We start from the raw sequence: 17731 nt of genomic DNA on the forward strand, positions 1-17731 counted from the left end.
TCCCAAAACCGGGATGGGAGAAGTGGTGGGCGGGCCGGGCCAAATCCTCCCTCGCTGGCAACTTGACGCAAGGTGCGTCAAGTAGGATTTTCCGTATATGCAGGCCTAAAAGAAAAAGCTATTAGTATATCCAGGCCTCAAATTTATAAACAGCCGAATGGGCCTATGGCGCGACATGGGCTTGCAGCCCGCTAGAGCCGACGGAAGAATGAAGGAGAAGCGGCGACCCGAACGCTCCATCAGCGCCGGCTTTTTTCCTGGGAAACCCTTGCTTGAACCCTGCCTCCCCGCCGTCCCCTCCCCACCCCCCCACGCGAGCGGCGGCGATGGCCAAGAAGCTCGGGAAGAAGGCCCGCAAGTTCGCGCACAAGCACCTCCAGGGCGGCGCCAAGCGCAGCCGCAAGCTCCGCTCCCAGTTCAACCGCCGCACCCGCAAAGGCCCGTCCTTTCCTCCGCCGCCGCCGGCCCCTCTGCTAAAAGTGTTTGTCTGTTTGGGTTCCACGAGGTGCTGATTCGAGCTTCTCCCTTTTGTTTTCTCATCAGATGGGAAGGGCCGCGAGGACGACAACCGGCTGGACGGCGACGGCGACGGCGGCGGCGAGGAGACCCGCCGGAACGACGCCATCATGTATATTTCATCATATCCTCCACTGTTCTTGCTCTGTTATTTAGATAAGCTTGGTGGGTGCGCGACAGGGCGGTTGAGCTCGCTCATGTGCTGTTTGAAGCTGGGGGGGGGGGGGGCATTGAGTGATTTTGCTGCAATGTTACTAGGCTACCCTGGGTGCTGGTACTGCGATGAATACTGGACATTCCATTAGCTTGTCTAAAAAGTTGACGCGTGCTTACTAGTTATAGCCATTTGACTCAGCCTAGCTTGCAAATTTGGATGTTGTGGACATGGATTTCATCTCGTGTCTCTATTTACTGTAGAACTTCATTCATGATAATGCTGTTTGGTAAGTAATGCATTGATTTTTTTAGGTCTTTATTTTCTTTATTTAACTAAGCTCGATATGCTTTTCCTATAGGAACATGAACGATGATGTGGCTACTTTGGCCAACTGCTTAGAGTTCCCAGAAGATGAGAATGAATTAGATGGGGATCTATCCGACAGCGATGGCTATCTTTCAGAGGTATGTTTATTTTCTGTTCCACTATCGAGTCTCTTATTCATCTTCGACAAGCAATATACATTTAGGAGTAGTGACACCTACTATAGCTTTCGTATTTTAACGTGATGATTCTGTTCATGAGCTCAAACATACACAAATTTACCATCATCCGCAGTTCATGCACTGCCCGCAACTCCTGAGCTTTCCTTTTGCCTTACAGTTCTGCGTACAGGGCTTCTACTTCTCTACAGAACTTTTTCAAGGATTTTATCTGGGGGTTCTTTTCTTTTTTGATATGTCAAACTGACAAGTAGCTCTAGATATTTTTTTTGTTGATTTCTTCTAGACTATTGTGTTGGAAATATTTTCATAATCTGGCTGAGGTGCTTAGATCAGTTTTAAAACCACTGAATAATATCCAAGGATGATTGTATAGTGTCTGTTGGCAATATGTGCACAAGTTTGTACTTTATGTGGTTATTATGTTAGTGTGTAATTGCTCTGCAAGTAAATTTTGTACATCAGAAACTGCCCATTTTTTGTTTTTTCAAAATTAGTTGTGTGATTGTGTCTACTATTTGTAGTGCTATTGCTTAGTGGCCCTTGTAAACTGATCATTGATGCTTGAAATGCAGGATCCTGAGTGTATGTACTACTCTGACAGTGATGATGATAATGTTCTGAAAGGTAAATTGTTGTTAACGCATATTGAATTTTGTGGTGTGATAGTTTCTAAGCATCAGAACATTTCTTGCAGAGTGTATTGTACAAGATGATCTTGGCGAACAGAACAATGAGATGCGTTTGGCTGTGAAAAAGCAAAAGAAAAAGTTGAAGAAGTTGCTGGATAAGGTGAATAACTGAAAATTGCCATAGGTCTTGCCGTCTTACTTGCTGGATATATATTGCTTGGTTTGGTTGCAGGTCTGTAGTTATGTTACTGTGAGGAATCACCTCTCTTATAATCTGGTCTCATGATATAATCGTTGTAGATCGGTTTTTGATTAGTGCGAGCTTTCTAGATTTTTAGATTAATGTGTGAATTTCTATCCCTCGAAGCAAACATGAAACCTTGAACTACACAAGTTGTTATAGCTATATATAGGTCACTGTTAGCTATGCTTCTGAATGTTGATCTCATCTAGGAACAAATGATGTTAGCCTTTATATTGTCTGTCTTTTCTGGAATTCTGTGGCTGCATTGTGCATCTTAGGTGATTTCTATCAGGATTGAGAGTGTTTGTTATATTTGTAGGACCCTAAGTTCGCAAACTTCCTTGAGAAATGGCAATTGGAATTGGTGAACTATGAAAGTAAAGAAGTAAGTTTTACTTATTATTTCTGCTTTATGTACTAAAATTCATGTACATCCTTTTTACAATGTACTTCTCGTGCCATAAATGATCTCATAAAATAGTTTTTCTTTTGCTATTATTCTGTTCCAATCTTCAATAGGATTCAGATGAAGAAGATGAGATGGATTCTGTGGAAAACGGGGTCGATTCTGGTGATAAAGATCCTCCTAGTGATAAGATCCTTACAAGCAAGACAATAAGTGAATGGTGTCAACTAGTCTTAGATGAACCTAAAGCACCTGCTCTGCGTAACCTACTAAATGCTTTCCGGGATGCATGTCAATTTGGTCTTAAATCAAATAGCCTTTCCATGCAGAGACTTCAAAGTACTGAAGTATTTTATCAGATAATATCATTTGTTCTTTCGAAGGCAGACAACATTTTCCGTGCTCTCTTAGAAATTTCTGATGATGACAAGGGGAAACTTATGAATCAGAGAAATGGAAAGAAATGGCAAGATATTGAGCTGCTCATAAAGTCTTACTTGTGGAATTCTCTTGATCTGATTAGTCAACTTACTGATAACCAAATACTTACATATGTCTTGACTCAGCTTAGAACATCTGCGGTATATTTTTCTGCGTATCCCTCAACATCAAGGAGGCTTCTCAAGGTATGTTCCTTGATAATGTTGCTTGTTGATATTAAATTTAGTTTTGCATGTTATTTTGTTCTTCTGGAGGAGATTCAAGTTTGAAACCTGTTCTGGTCAATAATATTAGTTCGGTTGAGGACTACTGGCCTTTCTGGTATTTTATTTTATTTTTCTCTGTAAAATGGCTATTTAAAAAATCCGTATAGAAGAACACTTACGCGGCTTCTTGTTTATTAAAGAAGAATGTGAACAAGAGGAAAAGGTGGGTTATTATTTGGGTTGGGCAGTATTTCGTGAACACTGTATTTGTAGGAAATTGATCTGCCTTCATATATTTCAGCAAAAGGTGGGTTATCGTTTTGAACCAGTCATATATTTCTGGCACTGTAAGAAATGTTTCAAACACCTTGAAGCAGTCGTTATCAATCTGTTTGGCTTTCAGTTTTTTGAATAGTTTTACTCTGGTATTTTAGTGTTGCCATTTTGGATCCAGTATACACATCCACTTAAGCTTAGACCCATGATGCATTGTCACAGTGCTATTGTCTTAATTATTTGAAATTCACCTGTTTTTCAACCATTCTATGACTGCTTCGAGATTCTTACAATATTTTTCTGGTGTAGGATGCCTGGCCTTTTTATTTCTAATACTAGCTTATCATATACTGAATGTACTCTGCAGATCTTAGTTCGCTTGTGGGCAAGTGGTGATCAGAACTTGTCCCTGTCTTCGTTTCTTATGATTCGAGAAGTGGCTTCACTCTTACCTGACTGTCTGGATTTCTGCTTAACTAAAACATATAATGCATACCTTTCCAGTTCCAAGATTGTGGACAACAGAAATATAGAAAATATCGATTTTATTCTGAACTGTCTGGTGGAACTTTATTCTCTGGATATTCAGAAAGCAGGTGAAAGGGCAGTAATTTCTGTGGGACAGTTGAGTGCTATTCTTAGACAGGCGTCTAAAACAAAGGGAAAGGTACACATTAATGCTTATATCTGTAGTTGTGCTTGCAGTTGGTTTAGCTCGAGTGTTCCTACCGTATCATGCAGACAGATCCTTTGGACCTGCTTGGATTTGGAGATATATTCTTGTTTCTCATATCCAAACAAGGCTTTAAGGTGTATCTGCACACCAGTTATAGTCAAATACATTTCGTTTAAATAGACTGGCCTTCTTATTTTTTCTAATTATTCGTTACATTTGCTAAAAAAACATTGCTAAGAAGAGATCCTGGCACAAGTGTTCTAACTGTTTGATTCCTTATCGTACAGTGATTGTTAATTCACAAACTGCACCAACTTGCTAATTTGTTATTGCCATAAGTTGACATATTTCATAGAATTTTCTTTGTATTGCTGTATTTGACCAACATATACATGCTGCGAGAATACAAGAAAAAAATATTCTTATTATTACACTTGCCTTTTTCACACACCCAAAAGAAAGCAGAATGGTTATTTTCATGTCCACATGGATTCTTTTCCTTGTGGTGGTTTTTATTTGTTCTTTGGACATCACATGGATATTGATATGCTTCTATGTTTGTGGTTGCAGGAAGATCTTTTGAAGATAGATAACTGGCAGTTTATTAACTGCATAAACCTATGGGTTAGGTTTATTTGTGTTAATTACAAGGATTGCCACAACCTCCATCTATTATTTTCTTCAGTTGTTCAGATAATAAGGGGAGTGGCTCATTTATTGCCAGGCATGCGATACTTGCCACTGAGACTGAAGCTTGCGCAGATGCTAAATGAGCTTTCGAATTGCAGTCAGATGTTCTTTCCAGTTCCATCGTTGATATTTGGGTCCCTAGAATTTAGGGAGACACCTCAGAAAGAACAAACAGAAAAAGGAAAGACCCACTTTTCATCACTACTGAAGGTACGCCGTTTCACGTATTGCTCATTATATGTGGAATTTTGTGTTCTTTCATGTGTCTCAAAAAGTCACGAAAATATGAATATTGTACCAAGCATCTGAGAAGTATATAACTCTTTGGCCCCCCATTCCATATGACTAAATGCTCACTAAAAGAAAACAACCATCCATGCAATTTCAAGTAATCAACCCCTGATGGTCTGTAAAATGTTTTTGTAAATCTTTCTGGATTGCTCATTTTCTAACTTCTGTAATTACCGCGTAGGTTTATGCTCAATTATTAATTATGTACTTCGGTTTCATCTTCTTAAATATTATCTTTGTGTGTGTGTGCCTGTGTGGCTCCTGTTTGGTTTCATCTCTAGCCTGCACTCTACTTCCTTGGGATTAAAAGTTTGTTCTTGTGTCTGTTTCATTTTCTGAAGATAGTTTAAATTAACCCTGTTTTGTGTGTGTTAGGTGCCAAGGAACATGCTGAAATCAAGAGATTTCCAAGAGCAGTGCGTTCTTTCAGCAATTGAGGTTCTATCGGCACATTTTTTCCAGTGGAGCTATCATGTTTCTTTTCCAGAAGTAGCCACCATTCCGCTCATCCTCTTGAAAAGATTGCAAGAGCAGACAACGATTGAGTCCCTCCGCCGTCCTCTTAAACGAATGATAGACCAGGTACTTCAGTCAGAACACGTATCCGGGTTATTTCTAAATCCGTCAGCATCCCTGTAAAGATCAATTCAGCATTGTCACTCTACAACGAGGCTTTTATACAGCGTAAATATTGCAAGTTTTGGTCATGATTGGTGAACGTCTGACAGATTCCATATAAGCTTTAAGCTTTTATATGTTCTTTCAATTTGGCGGGAAACAGGGCCACGGCACTTCATTCTTTTGCTCACCTTGCGGTGTTCCGTTTGATATGTGACATCCTTTTGAATGCTGAAACCGCAGGTGAGCGAGAACAGGGATTTCGTGCAAAGGAAGAGGGAGGTGGTCTCTTTCTCACCAAACGACGTGTCGTCAGTCGAGAGCTTCCTCCAGGTTGGATTCCGCCCTCGCCATCGCCATGATATATTCCCATATTTCGTAGACCATGTCTATGATCACAGACCTGACCGACTCTCCCCTGAAACGCAGGAGGAGGAGATGAATGGGAACGCTTCCTTCACGCAGTTCTACGCATCAGTGGCAAAGAGTCGTCAATCGAGAGGTATGAGCGACCTTTGTTTGTCTGATGAACAGCGCCGCCATCTTCTTCCGATCTTCAAGTTTGATGATGGCTTCGTTCTAATATCTGGAACATTTGGCACGCTGTTTGTTCGCAGGGAGAAAATTGGTGTAGAGAGCGATGCTAGGGTGTGATGGTTGTTGACTGGCTAGAGGAGCATCACACTGACGACGAACTGAGGATATGAACGACTTGAATGTACACGCAGCGGTATCGATGACCGACGTCGGTGTTCATGGTTTTCTTGCTGTTTGTCGGTGTAGCTCTCGAGTTTGTCGAAACTTCTGCCGAGTAGATTTGGAGTGCGAATCAAAGGAGCTTTGTGGCGCTGGAATTCTGCAGCTGTTTGTTATGAGCATATCGTTCAAGCTCATTTATGTTACACAAATTTTTGTAGACCATATATATTTACCCTTGTCTAATAGTACGAAGTGTAACATTCTTGGGAAATCTTAGCTAGCACCTAGCAGACTTTCCCTGTTCCCTGTGAAGGAACGGCAAGTGAACTAATTTGAGATGTACTCCCTCCGTCCCAAAATTCTTGTCTTAGATTTGCCTAGATACGAATGTATCAACTGACTTGATACATTCGTATCTAGGCAAATACGAATGTATCAACTGACTTGATACATTTGTATCTAGGCAAATCTAAGACAAGAATTTTGGGAAGGAGGGAGTATATCGATGAACTGTAGTAGCCATGATAGGCAGAATTGGAAGATTCTCAATAGAGCTCACGCCAGCCACATCCTGGCTGTTAAGTTTTTAAGTAGGAGAGGCTTTACCGCCACTAGTGAAAAGTAAATGATGAACTACAGTGACAAGGGTAAAACACATCGAACGGTGGCGACGAGTCGGGGGCGTAGGAGCCACTGTGAACCGTTGGATTGACTGAAGCGGTATTTGTCAGTCGCGCTACACCTAACTGAACCTCTGGACAGTGTTTAACTGAAGGTGTAGTTTCAGAGCCTGACGTTGCCCCCTTCTAAAGATTCGACGATTCCTCGCTGCGATTGCTCTGCCGCACGCCAAGCTTGGGTCGTGGTCTTGAAGAAAGCCGGAAAGTTTGCTTCTTCCCATGTACTCCCTCCGTTCCAAAATAGATGACTCAACTTTATAATAACTTTAGTACAAAATTGAGTCATCTATTTTGGAACAGAGGGAGTAGCATCTTCTCGAGGCAAATTTTCCCACTGCATGTACCATTGAACAACCGGCAGATTATTTCCTGACTTGGAGAACCCCAGCAGGGCCAAGTCTTGATAGTGCCATCAGTGTTCACCATTGGTAGATTAGGGCCAGGAATCAATGTGCTTCTTCAGTTGGCTGACATAAAAACAGGGTGTATTTTCATGTGGTTAGGAAATTGCAGTTTATAAGCTGACTTGCCCACCTTTTGCACATCCAAAAAAGGTCCATAATACTTGTTTTGCAACTTTAGAGCCCCTCTGAATCCAAAGGCTGCCAATCTGTAAGGAGCCATTTTCAAATATACCATATCTCCCACTTCAAAGACTCTCTCCATTCTTTTAATATCTGCGTAATGTTTCATTCTGTTCTGGGCTTGCAGCAAATTTTCTCTCAATTATTCCAATATTTGTTGTTTGGTAGACAAGAAATTATGAGCCTCTTCTTCTTCAAGTCCAGGAATTGCCAGTTCAGAGATCAATGGGGGAGGATAACCGTGAAGTACTTGGAAAAGAGACGTTTTTATAGCAATGTGTTAAGTAGTATTGTACCAGTGCTCAGCTAGAGATAGCCATGAACACCATTTCTTAGGCTCATCAGTTGCCATGCACCTTGGATAAGTTTCCACACACTGATTTGCCCTGTCAGTTTGGCCATCAGTTTGAGGATGGTAATCTGTACTATACCTTAACCCACTTTTCAGAGCAGAAAATACGCCTCTCCATAGTTTGCTTGTGAAAATTCTGTCTCTATCTGAGATAATTAATTTAGGAGGACCATGTAATTTCAGAATATTGTCCACAAATGCATGTGCCACACTCAATATTGGCTCTATTATAACGGGCTCTCCGTTGGATGCTGGCCATCGGGCGCACACCAAATTGTCACGTCTTCCGATTGGTCGGTTGCGACCAAGTGGTCAGCTTGGTAAGCTACCAATAAAAAATTACAATCAATGATAAAAGATAGGTCGGTTGCGATCACACTGGCCCTGCCAGTCCCCCGCTGGGATCAAATCAAAGCCATGGCAGAGGGAGAGAGACGCTCCAGAAATTGAAAGTGGTAAATGAACAATGTGTGTTTTATATGTACGTAGCATTGTCCCTGATTTGTGTGCATAGCTCGCCGGCGGCGGCTCGCACGATTGGGTCTTGTTGAATGTACCACCGTTGTGTGGCTACATGGAGGGTCCATGTGTACTGATGTCTTCTTGCCTTTTTAACAGTAACTCTATGATCATGAAATAATACTCTTTTTACCCCCCCCCCCCCCCCCCCCAAAAGCACGACCATTGATGTTTGTCTCGTGTTCAGGCGTTCCTGTGAGTGGATAATTGTCAAGAAGAGAACCCGAGCCCGACCCATGTGTATGGCGCCAGTCGAGCCGGCAATGGCGGGGAATCTCTCGTTCCTCCCTTGGCCGGCCGGTCGTGTTACTAGTTGTTCAAGAGCGCAACAGCCGACGAAGCCAATATGACACTAGTCGGGCTAGTTGGCTATGGCCGCGATCAGGGGCAGAGCCATGAAATTTTGCCAATGGGTATGAACTAACTATCATACATGTGTTGTTGGTTGTTAAAAGAATCCAATCTAACCTCGCCCAAAGAGAAATCCTTCACAACTTGATCCAAGCCGGGGGGCCAATGCCCCCCCCCCCCCCCCCCCCGTCTTGTGAATATTTTTGAAATCCAGAACAAATTTAAAAATAAAGGAACATTTTTTCAAATTCAAGAACAATTCTTGAATGTTTTTAAAGTTGAAAAAAACAAAAAAAAACTTGTGATGCCCCGTCCCATACTTGGGCCGGCAAAAACCACTCGCACGGGGGAGCGGTGGTGCGCGATTGCTCGGTTTCCCCCGCGCAACGCGGGGCATAGGAGCTCCTGCGGAAATCCTATTGCGCGGCGTAGGTCGACAGTTGTATATCAAATTCAAAATTTTCATTAATTCAAATATTTTGTTTGAATTCAGAAAGTGTTCATCATATTCAAAAATATATACGAAATTAAAAAATGTTCCTATTTCTCAAATAATATTCATCAAATTCAAAAAAAAAGTTCGTCCATTTTGGAAACGTTTCATAAAATTATAGTTTTTTATTCAATTCAAAACGTATTAATCAATTTCAACAAATGATCATTAAAAATCAAATTTGGTGCATGAAAATACCAAAAAAAATGTCCATCAAATTCAAAAAAAGTTCATTTCTTCATTAAATCATTAGTTGTTTTGCATTTGTGAACATTTCTAGAAATTCAAAAGGTTTTTTGGAATCTCAAACTTTTTCAAAGTTGTAAAAAAAAAGACATGAAGAAAAGGAGAGCCCTGCCCTGCACCTAGGCTGCCCAAGTTCACGCACAGGGTCCGGGAATAGGAGGTCCCGAGCTCCCCGGGCGCATTTGTATACGAAAGAGCTATGTCTCGCTTATAGCGTGACAAAAGCTTCTCCGGCTCTATAGTGACGGGCCAGCCCATTAGCGCACTTACAAGAATAGAGTAGTGACCTCCTTGTTATAGCGTACTGCCCTTACTCAAAAAAAAAACGTTATAGCGTACTGCTGCTAGCAACTAAATAGTCGTCAAGTCGGATTTCCGTTTCTTTTTTTTTATCTTTTTCCCTTTTCCTGTTTATCACCGGGTTTTATTATTCGCTTTCGCTGTTTTTACTGAGTTTTTTCTTTCCTTTCTTTTTCATTATTTTCTTTGGTTTTCACTGTTTCTTTTTCAGGTTTTAATAGTTTTTCTCTTTCCTTTCCTTTCTCTTTATTTTTCTTCGGTATTGTTTGTTTCTTTCTCATTTTTTATCTGTTTTCCTTTTGTTTCCCCTCCGGTTTTCACTTTTTTTCTATACACATTTTTTGTATATATCTAATACATTTTTATTACACGTTTAGCATTTTTTAAATACAAGTTGATATTTTTTTAATACTCGTTAATATTTTTTTAATACATGGTCAACATTTTTTCTATACACATTTAACTTTTTCTTAATGCTTGATTAACATTCAGATAGTTGTTCAACATTTTTTTCAAATGCTTGATTAACGTTTTTTATATGCATGATCAAAAAATTCATCATTTTTTAATACATGGTCAACCGTGTCTCGTCTAATCAAGATACCTACATGTATCCAATTCATTTGCTTTCCTTTCACAGGACTATTTCACTTGTATTTTTGCTGTGAGTGAGCATCAAGACTTAATTTGATCAACTAATTAATCATACTACTGCCTTTTAGATCTGCAGTTAAGAGACGACATAGTCAAATGCACCGACATACGTTTCGACTGCACAGAATTAATATCTGAAGAGACAGGTTGTTTGAGATTTTCTTTTCTTACAAATTGCTTCGATGATACTCCCTTCGTTCTGAAATATAAGATGTCGTAACTTTTCTATGAATTAGATGCATAAAGACATGTTTTAGTATGTTTGTTTGCTCATCTTAGTCTGCATATGCAGTCCATATTAAAATATCCAAAACATCTTATAGTTTGGAACGGAGCGAGTATTAGTTTGACCTATGTCCGCACTTCTATGATTACTTTTACAACTGACTTGCTACCGTGGAGCAAACCGGGCTCCTGTTTCTCTGCCATTTGCCGTCCCTCCCATGCCACATGCATTAGCCAATAATGTGAGCAAATTTGCAAAACACAGTAAATGTATGACAAAAAATATTCAAAAATAGCCATAACAATAAACCAGTAATAATTCATTTATAGCAATAACTCTTGATGTGTGTCTCCGAGAGTACATCATATCTATGAATCAACTGTTGTAATGCACTATCCAACATCTTCAACTTTTTTCCATTGCGGGAACCCGCCATTTTCAACTTCCGGTTTTGGGAAATCTGGATCCTAAGTATGTCTTTCTTCTAGCCAAAAGAAAAAGAAGAGTATGTCTTGTCTCATCTTGAGACTAAATCATCAATCACGCCATGCATCTCCAGTTCCTCCGCTGCAGCGATTTCATGAAGGTTAGCGTCAGCCAGAAAGATCAAGGATCCGAAAACCACCTGAGAAGTTCTATCCTGGTGCCGTACATACCTTGTTCTATGTACGTGCAGTTGCTACATGTCCTATTTTCCCCGGATTCAGGCGGAGCATACTACACTAGATCCTCGCTACAAAAGGCGACACCACAAAAGAAAGGCCATGTCATGACTCACATAACAAAGATATCAAGAGGCGTATATGTACAACAAAGGCGGAAGCAATTATATCTTGCACACCCACCTGGCAAGCCTTGACGTCCTGGCATCCACACAGGAGCATGCCGTTGAGCAGATCGGTGGCTTGGAACGCGCCCCCTCCCTCGCTTCTCTGAATATAGTTCATTTCACGAAATATGCGCAAACATCACTGAATTTGTGTAACAACATAGTTCGTAGGTTTTAGAAGTCTTCATGTTATCCTTTTGAGATTAATATCTGCAATTGTCATCTCGTGGAACACACAAGTATTTGACCCTAAAGTTTTATGTATATACATAGAACTATATACCTTGTAGTAGTCGACTGCGATGAAATTAGCCCATCGATTTCCGGCTGCGCTGTAGCATGTACTAGCCATGTCAGTGAGGCCCTTGTTGTGCTGCAAACATGCAGTCAGCTTCACAGGGACAGATGGGAAGTAGTTCATGAGGACCAGTGACTTGGTCTTGTCGTTGAGCGGCGCGGACTCTGCACGGTTCGAGCATTCGCCAGCATCCATTCCGTCGTCGCCATCTTCAACACAGTGAAATCAATGAAATTCAGAGCAACGGTACTTAAGACAGTGAGGAACTGCAGCATAATGTTTCGTGTGAAGGAAGTAGAGTCTCACAATTGTTCTCAACCATGAAATTCCACTGGTATGCGATTCCTTCTGTGACTTGCTTCGATCTGGCAGAGGTGAACACAAGGAGACGTTCGTTGCTTGTGACCATATCGCTAACAAGAGGCCAGTCCTGACCATTCTGCGGCATTTTCGAAACCGGAAACCAGTACTTTTGCAGGCCAGAGGCATTGAACACGTTCGTCAGGCCATTTGGCGCGTTAACATAGTCTTCCAGGATCAACGTAACGATTTCAGATGGGTTGGCAGAAAGAAATGCCTCAATTTCCTTGAATGTGTCCAGTGCTGGTTCCTACAATTCAAGTAATAATATTATTTACAGACACTATTCTCAAACTCTATATGGAGATGAGGGAGGAAGGCATATTAAGTAGTATGTACTCACAAATGCAGTAAAATCGTTGCATTTGCCTCCACTGGAATGGCACAACCATACATCTCCTTTGAAGTCATATGTGTCGAGCATTAGCGCGCGGACACCATTCTGTAGAACATTGCAGTTGTGAAGAGAATTAATGCTCGTAAGGTAGGACATGTAGAACAACAGAAGAATCTTATCAGATGACGCAGAAGCTACATTCAACTGATCAGTGACTGTATCCTCCTGGTTGTCGAAGGTGATGCGCGGAATTCCGGTGTGCGACGGTTCCCCAACAATCGCGAATGAATTGTGCGTCGTGAGATAGGCATACTTGTTGAATGGCAACGAGTTATTCTGAAGAAGAAACCAGAAGCAAAGCAAATTCAGTATAAAACATTAGGACTATGAAGAGATGCTATTTTCATCATGATTTTCTTGGGTACCGAGTCTAAACAAGTCCTATAATCCTAACTGGGTGTTTTGAGACGTCCCCCCCCCCCCCCCCCCCCCCCCCCGTCCCATAATGTAGTGTCAAAAAACGTCTTAGATTATGGGACGGAGTAGTATTAAACTTACTGGATTTTGAGAGAAAATTAGGCCATAAAGCCCTGTCACATCTTACTGAGATCTCTATGCATGTTGAGAATGTGATGCCAATATACAGCTGTCAGGGTTACATAATAAATATAATTATGGAAGTATCCTAATAAAATCCATTGTTTTGTCAGAATGGACTGAACAAGAGAATCTTTGCTGTCAGGTGAACTACAATCTGCCCATCTCATTAACCGCATTCTGTTTGTTTCGGAACCAGATCTTGTCAACCAAGAATTTGTGGAAAGAGGAATACAGGAACTCAAAATTTGTTCTTGTTCCTTCCCTGACACAGGAAAAAAAAAGAAGAGACAAACAACTGGAAGAATTAAGCAAGCTCTTACAACAAGTTGGAAGGGGTTGGTGGCGGCGGAGCGGACGCAGTGGGAGCCGGCGAGCTCCGGCTCGCAGTCGAAGCACCACTGCCCCGCCCCGCAGTCCGCACTCGTCGAGCACTTGTCGCCCACCTGAATTCAAATCCAATCCAAAGCTCAATTTTAGCAGAGAATCATGGTGACCTGATGAGGGGTAGATTAATTTCATCACAGTTCTTGCTGGAATCTTACATTGGCATTTGCAGCTCCCAAGAAGCCAGCCATGACTAGAACCAGTGCCGCCGCCGCCGCCGCGGCTGCTGTAAAGGTGCCCCCCATCTGAAAGCTATAGAGAAAGAGGAGAAGAGGGACAGAAAAGGATAACACCAACCAACCGAACAATCAATTATTGGCTAGAGAGATAGAGATATAGAGCTGGAGTTGTTGGGGGGAAGAGGTGAGGGGTGGTTGTTACTTGTTAGCATTGTCATACTACATATATATACTAGATCTGCTTCACCTTGTCTATTCCTCGCAGCAGCAATATATCCTGTATTTAGTACTCCCTCCGTCCCAAAATTCTTGTCTTAGATTTGTCTAAATACGGATGTATCTAGTTGCGTTTTAGTGTTAGATGCATCCGTATCTAGACAAATCTAAGACAAGAATTTTGGGACGGAGGGAGTACGAAGAAGACCGTGCACGTTTGGCAAATCCAATAGGATAAGATTGCAGCATTGAACTACTTCTAAACAATGGCATGCCAAGGAAAGCAACTGATTATTCTCACCCAAAAAAGAAAGCAAGTGATTAAGAGACGGCACGCCATTGTTTAGCAGTATGTTATTTCCCGTTTCGTTGAGAATTTTAAATGATAGAGAGGACCCGAAACCGGAACCGGAAAAGAAATGTGTGTGCGCTGCTGACCTGGTGTGTCGTGCCGAGGAAACCGACCGTGTTGTTCTTGTGTTCTTGCTCGGAGGCCGGGCGATTTTTTTCAAGTTCGAAGAAGCGAGCAACCGGGCGGGTGTTACTTCCAAGGTGGTTGGTTTGTTTCTTGGGTGGCCAAGGCTTTGTTATTCCTCAGGCTGTTGTTTGTACTATGCTGATGATGATGCGGTCGGGACATGGGAGCCGCCGTCAGGCTAATTAACAGGTCGACGCTCATGGACAGACATTAATGAATTGTGTAGCAGATAGCAACATACTAACATGTCAAATTTGGAATATCCATGGCATATATATATATACTTTTTGGTGGCCTGAAATGTGTTCTACCTACCATCCTTAACACACGATTGCGATGGCCAACCACGATTTTGTTCACTAGTGAGATGTGATCAGTAGCCAAAGATGTGAAAACTACTGCCACATATCTGATGATCACTAGCTAAAATCTTCACCTGCAAACATGTTACAGTAAGCTGTAAATATTTTACCGTTCAAGTTGCATGAGAAGTTTCACCACTCTGTAAAATGGCGTCTGCAACTGTTGCAATTGTATCATTCCCCTGTCTGGAATCTGACAGAAAGAGGGGTAAAATTCAATCAAATCCAAGCGCACCTGTAGATGAGATGCAAGCTCCAGTTCCTCAAGAGCTCACAGTGTCATTCATGCAGCAGCAGCAGGACCGTGGTTGTACATGGCGCCGTCGCCGACCGCAGACGGGCGCCGTTCCCCACACGGCCAGTCAGGGAGGAACAGCGCGGCGGACTGCGCTCCGGCAGCAGCCGGTGTGGCCGCAGGAGATTCGAAGGAGCCGCCTTGGCTCTCGTATTGTGGCAGTCGGCAGCGGGGGAGAAAGCAGCGCTCTCGGCGGCCGGCGGCCGGCGGCCGGCGTCCAGCTCCTTGCGTTTGGGCTGGCTTTGGGCTCCTCTGTGGTGGTTGCCGCGGCAGTTCGGGGCCGTTTCCATGAAACCCATCCCGGACACTTGCTACAGGCCGAAGCGAAAAACCATCGTGAGCTATATCTCGCCTAGCGCGAGATAGAACACCGCCTCACCTCTAGCACTTTCACTAACGAGCCGGCCCAGTAAGGTGTGGGATAGGTTCTGGGAAACTCCTTGCGAAGATCACTCTAACTTTTCAAGGTTGCGACAAGTGTCGCACTGCATGTGCGTCACTTGTCGTAACCTGGAAGTTTTTCTTTTTTTATAGATTCACTTATTCAAAGTGCGGGTAATAATGAAAGTTGCCGACGGCTAGGCGCTGCACAATGTGGGGCGCCTAGCACCGAGGCGTTGCACAGCTGGGTGCAGGGCCCAGGGCTGCCACGGTGGACTGGCGTGCAACGCCCGCTAGCTAGGCGCTGCACCGTAGGGTGTAGCGCCGGTGTCGCGGGCGCTACACAAAAATGTCAGGGTGTGAAATAGTTTCACACCCAGTTTATTCTGTGAATTGATTTCGTCCACAGGTTAAAATTGTCAAATTTGCCTGTTGTAGCTCGTCGGGCTCTCCCTGTCCTGAGATTACTCTTCTTCGTTTTTCGGTCACACGTACGTACGTGTGTACCTATACTTAATTTGCTTGGCTCACCCGAGACTAATCAGCCCGAGCCTGCGTATCTATCTAGGACTTGAGCGCGGCAAGTTAATTTTGAGGGAATTGACAGCAGACATGATAGTTTCCCCCATCGTGTTTTCGGTCCATCCATCCATGATATTATAAGATGCATCATTTGGGTTCACACATACGGATGATTCAGTGTACAAACGTGCCTGCATGTGCACCCTTCTTCCAAGCTTGTTTTTGCATGAAGGTGGCACTCCACTTGTACATAGGTTTTGGTCCCCGTCGCCAAACATCATTTCGTAGCTGTTTGAACATTGCCTTCTTCATCAATGAAATCAGCACCCAACTGCTTTTTCGTCAAAACAAAAATCTAGGATTTTATCAGTATGGAGGTAACCCTAAGCAACAATGCAACGTGTGCGAACTTCTTTTCGGAAACACATAACATATGGTTAATCCCAGCTTGAGTGTCAACGGGTAGCCGATAAGTCGATAGAACCGCCAATTAATTGATTAATTGGTTGATTAGCCTATACTAATTAATCCCCTATGCGCCAGCCAACCGGTCAGCTATCAATTAACGATTTTCTCAACATTGGTCGCTTCATGAGTTTGTGCCTAATAACATTTTACAGATTGTTCGTGACCTCGCTAGCAATACTTCTTGTGTCTCTGTGACTCCGTTAGTTTCTTTTAGTGAAAGTGTCTTCGTTTGTTTAGATGTGGCCCGAGTAGACATGGGCGGACTTAGCGTTGGGCTGCAGTCACGTCTACGTATTAACTGAACAAGCTTGGATTCCGTTACATATATAAAGCATATCAAAGATAAAACAAGAGTAGAGGAGTACCCACGCCCCACCAAGAAGCACCCAAGGCCACTAGCCAGAAGATAACCGTGCTTCCATGAGAAAACACCGGACATCGATGCAATGCTCACACCAAACACTCGTCAGAAAGGACCTCCCGCCCTGTCGCTTCGGGCCATGGAGAGCCGATCCTGCCTGCATACGATGGGGACCGAGAGCGATAACTACGACATTGCTTGTAAGAGAGAGGATGCCACCGGGACTTCCCTTGCCAGAGCCGAAGGAGCTTTGAGTTGGGGTCCGAGTTCACCCGTCGGTGTCGATGAGATGCAGCCGAAAGGTATCTGAGCTCCACGACAACATCCCCAAGAGTGTACAACGCAACATGTCGTCGCCGCCAAGATCATTGTCATGATCTAGGGTTTTCTCCGGGAGCCCTGACATGGGGAGAGGGGCCACAATGACTCTCCTAAGAGAGATATAACACCCACATGCATCTCCGCCACCGGAGCACGGAGCTTTTAGCCGAAGTCGTACATGCGCCACACCGAGGTACCACGGTCACAAAGTACGCCGCCACCAAAACAGGCATCCGCACGAGACACCATTGCAAAAGCGCCACCGCCGCCAGGATCCCCAACCACCTCGCTCTCGACCACCATACAACCAAGGAGAAACGCGACCACCCCGCAACCCCGCTCGCCCGAGAACCGACCATGCAGTCCACCTTTCAAGGCCGCCACCCCGGCATCCAACATCCTTCCGTCCCCTTCACCCAGCTCAAAGCCAACCTGCAATGACTCCCCAGGAGTCGCCGGAGTGGAACCACACGAAACCCAGCCACTGGCACAACAAAAACGGACACTCGTTCATGCCTTCGTATTTGTAACTTTATATAGAGTGTGGCTGGATCTCAATCGACCGAGACTTGCATTTTAA

At 43.2% G+C, this 17731-nt stretch overlaps 2 protein-coding genes across 4 annotated transcripts; one reads left to right on the forward strand and one right to left on the reverse strand.

The window, feature by feature from the left end:
- Positions 1–255: 255 nt before the first annotated feature.
- Positions 256–6697, forward strand: LOC123110144 (nucleolar complex protein 2 homolog). The gene is made up of 13 exons (XM_044530600.1): positions 256–438; positions 544–628; positions 1032–1137; positions 1752–1803; positions 1874–1968; positions 2372–2437; positions 2572–3084; positions 3749–4048; positions 4628–4957; positions 5414–5620; positions 5900–5989; positions 6086–6158; positions 6274–6697. The coding sequence occupies exons 1-13, from the start codon at positions 327–329 to the stop codon at positions 6288–6290; spliced, it is 2046 nt and encodes a 681-aa protein (XP_044386535.1). The 5' UTR covers positions 256–326; the 3' UTR covers positions 6291–6697.
- A 4355-nt stretch (positions 6698–11052) lies between these two features.
- On the reverse strand, positions 11053–15384 carry LOC123110145 (PI-PLC X domain-containing protein At5g67130). Of its 3 annotated transcripts, none has more exons than XM_044530605.1 (10): positions 15079–15384; positions 13727–14989; positions 13505–13627; positions 12783–12920; positions 12591–12689; positions 12194–12497; positions 11873–12096; positions 11606–11692; positions 11417–11493; positions 11053–11327 (listed from the first exon to the last, which is right to left on the reverse strand). In XM_044530605.1, exons 2-9 carry the CDS (start codon positions 13811–13813, stop codon positions 11464–11466), a joined length of 1092 nt encoding a protein of 363 aa, XP_044386540.1. In that variant the 5' UTR covers positions 13814–14989; positions 15079–15384; the 3' UTR covers positions 11053–11327; positions 11417–11463. The 3 variants fall into 3 exon arrangements, with proteins under 3 accessions (XP_044386540.1, XP_044386536.1, XP_044386539.1); XM_044530601.1 differs by having other exon boundaries at positions 13727–14996; XM_044530604.1 differs by having other exon boundaries at positions 13727–14877; positions 15039–15384.
- Between the last annotated feature and the right edge of the window lie 2347 nt (positions 15385–17731).

This window comes from Triticum aestivum, chromosome 5B (assembly GCF_018294505.1).
Source record: "Triticum aestivum cultivar Chinese Spring chromosome 5B, IWGSC CS RefSeq v2.1, whole genome shotgun sequence".
Classification (NCBI taxonomy): Eukaryota; Viridiplantae; Streptophyta; class Magnoliopsida; order Poales; family Poaceae; genus Triticum; species Triticum aestivum.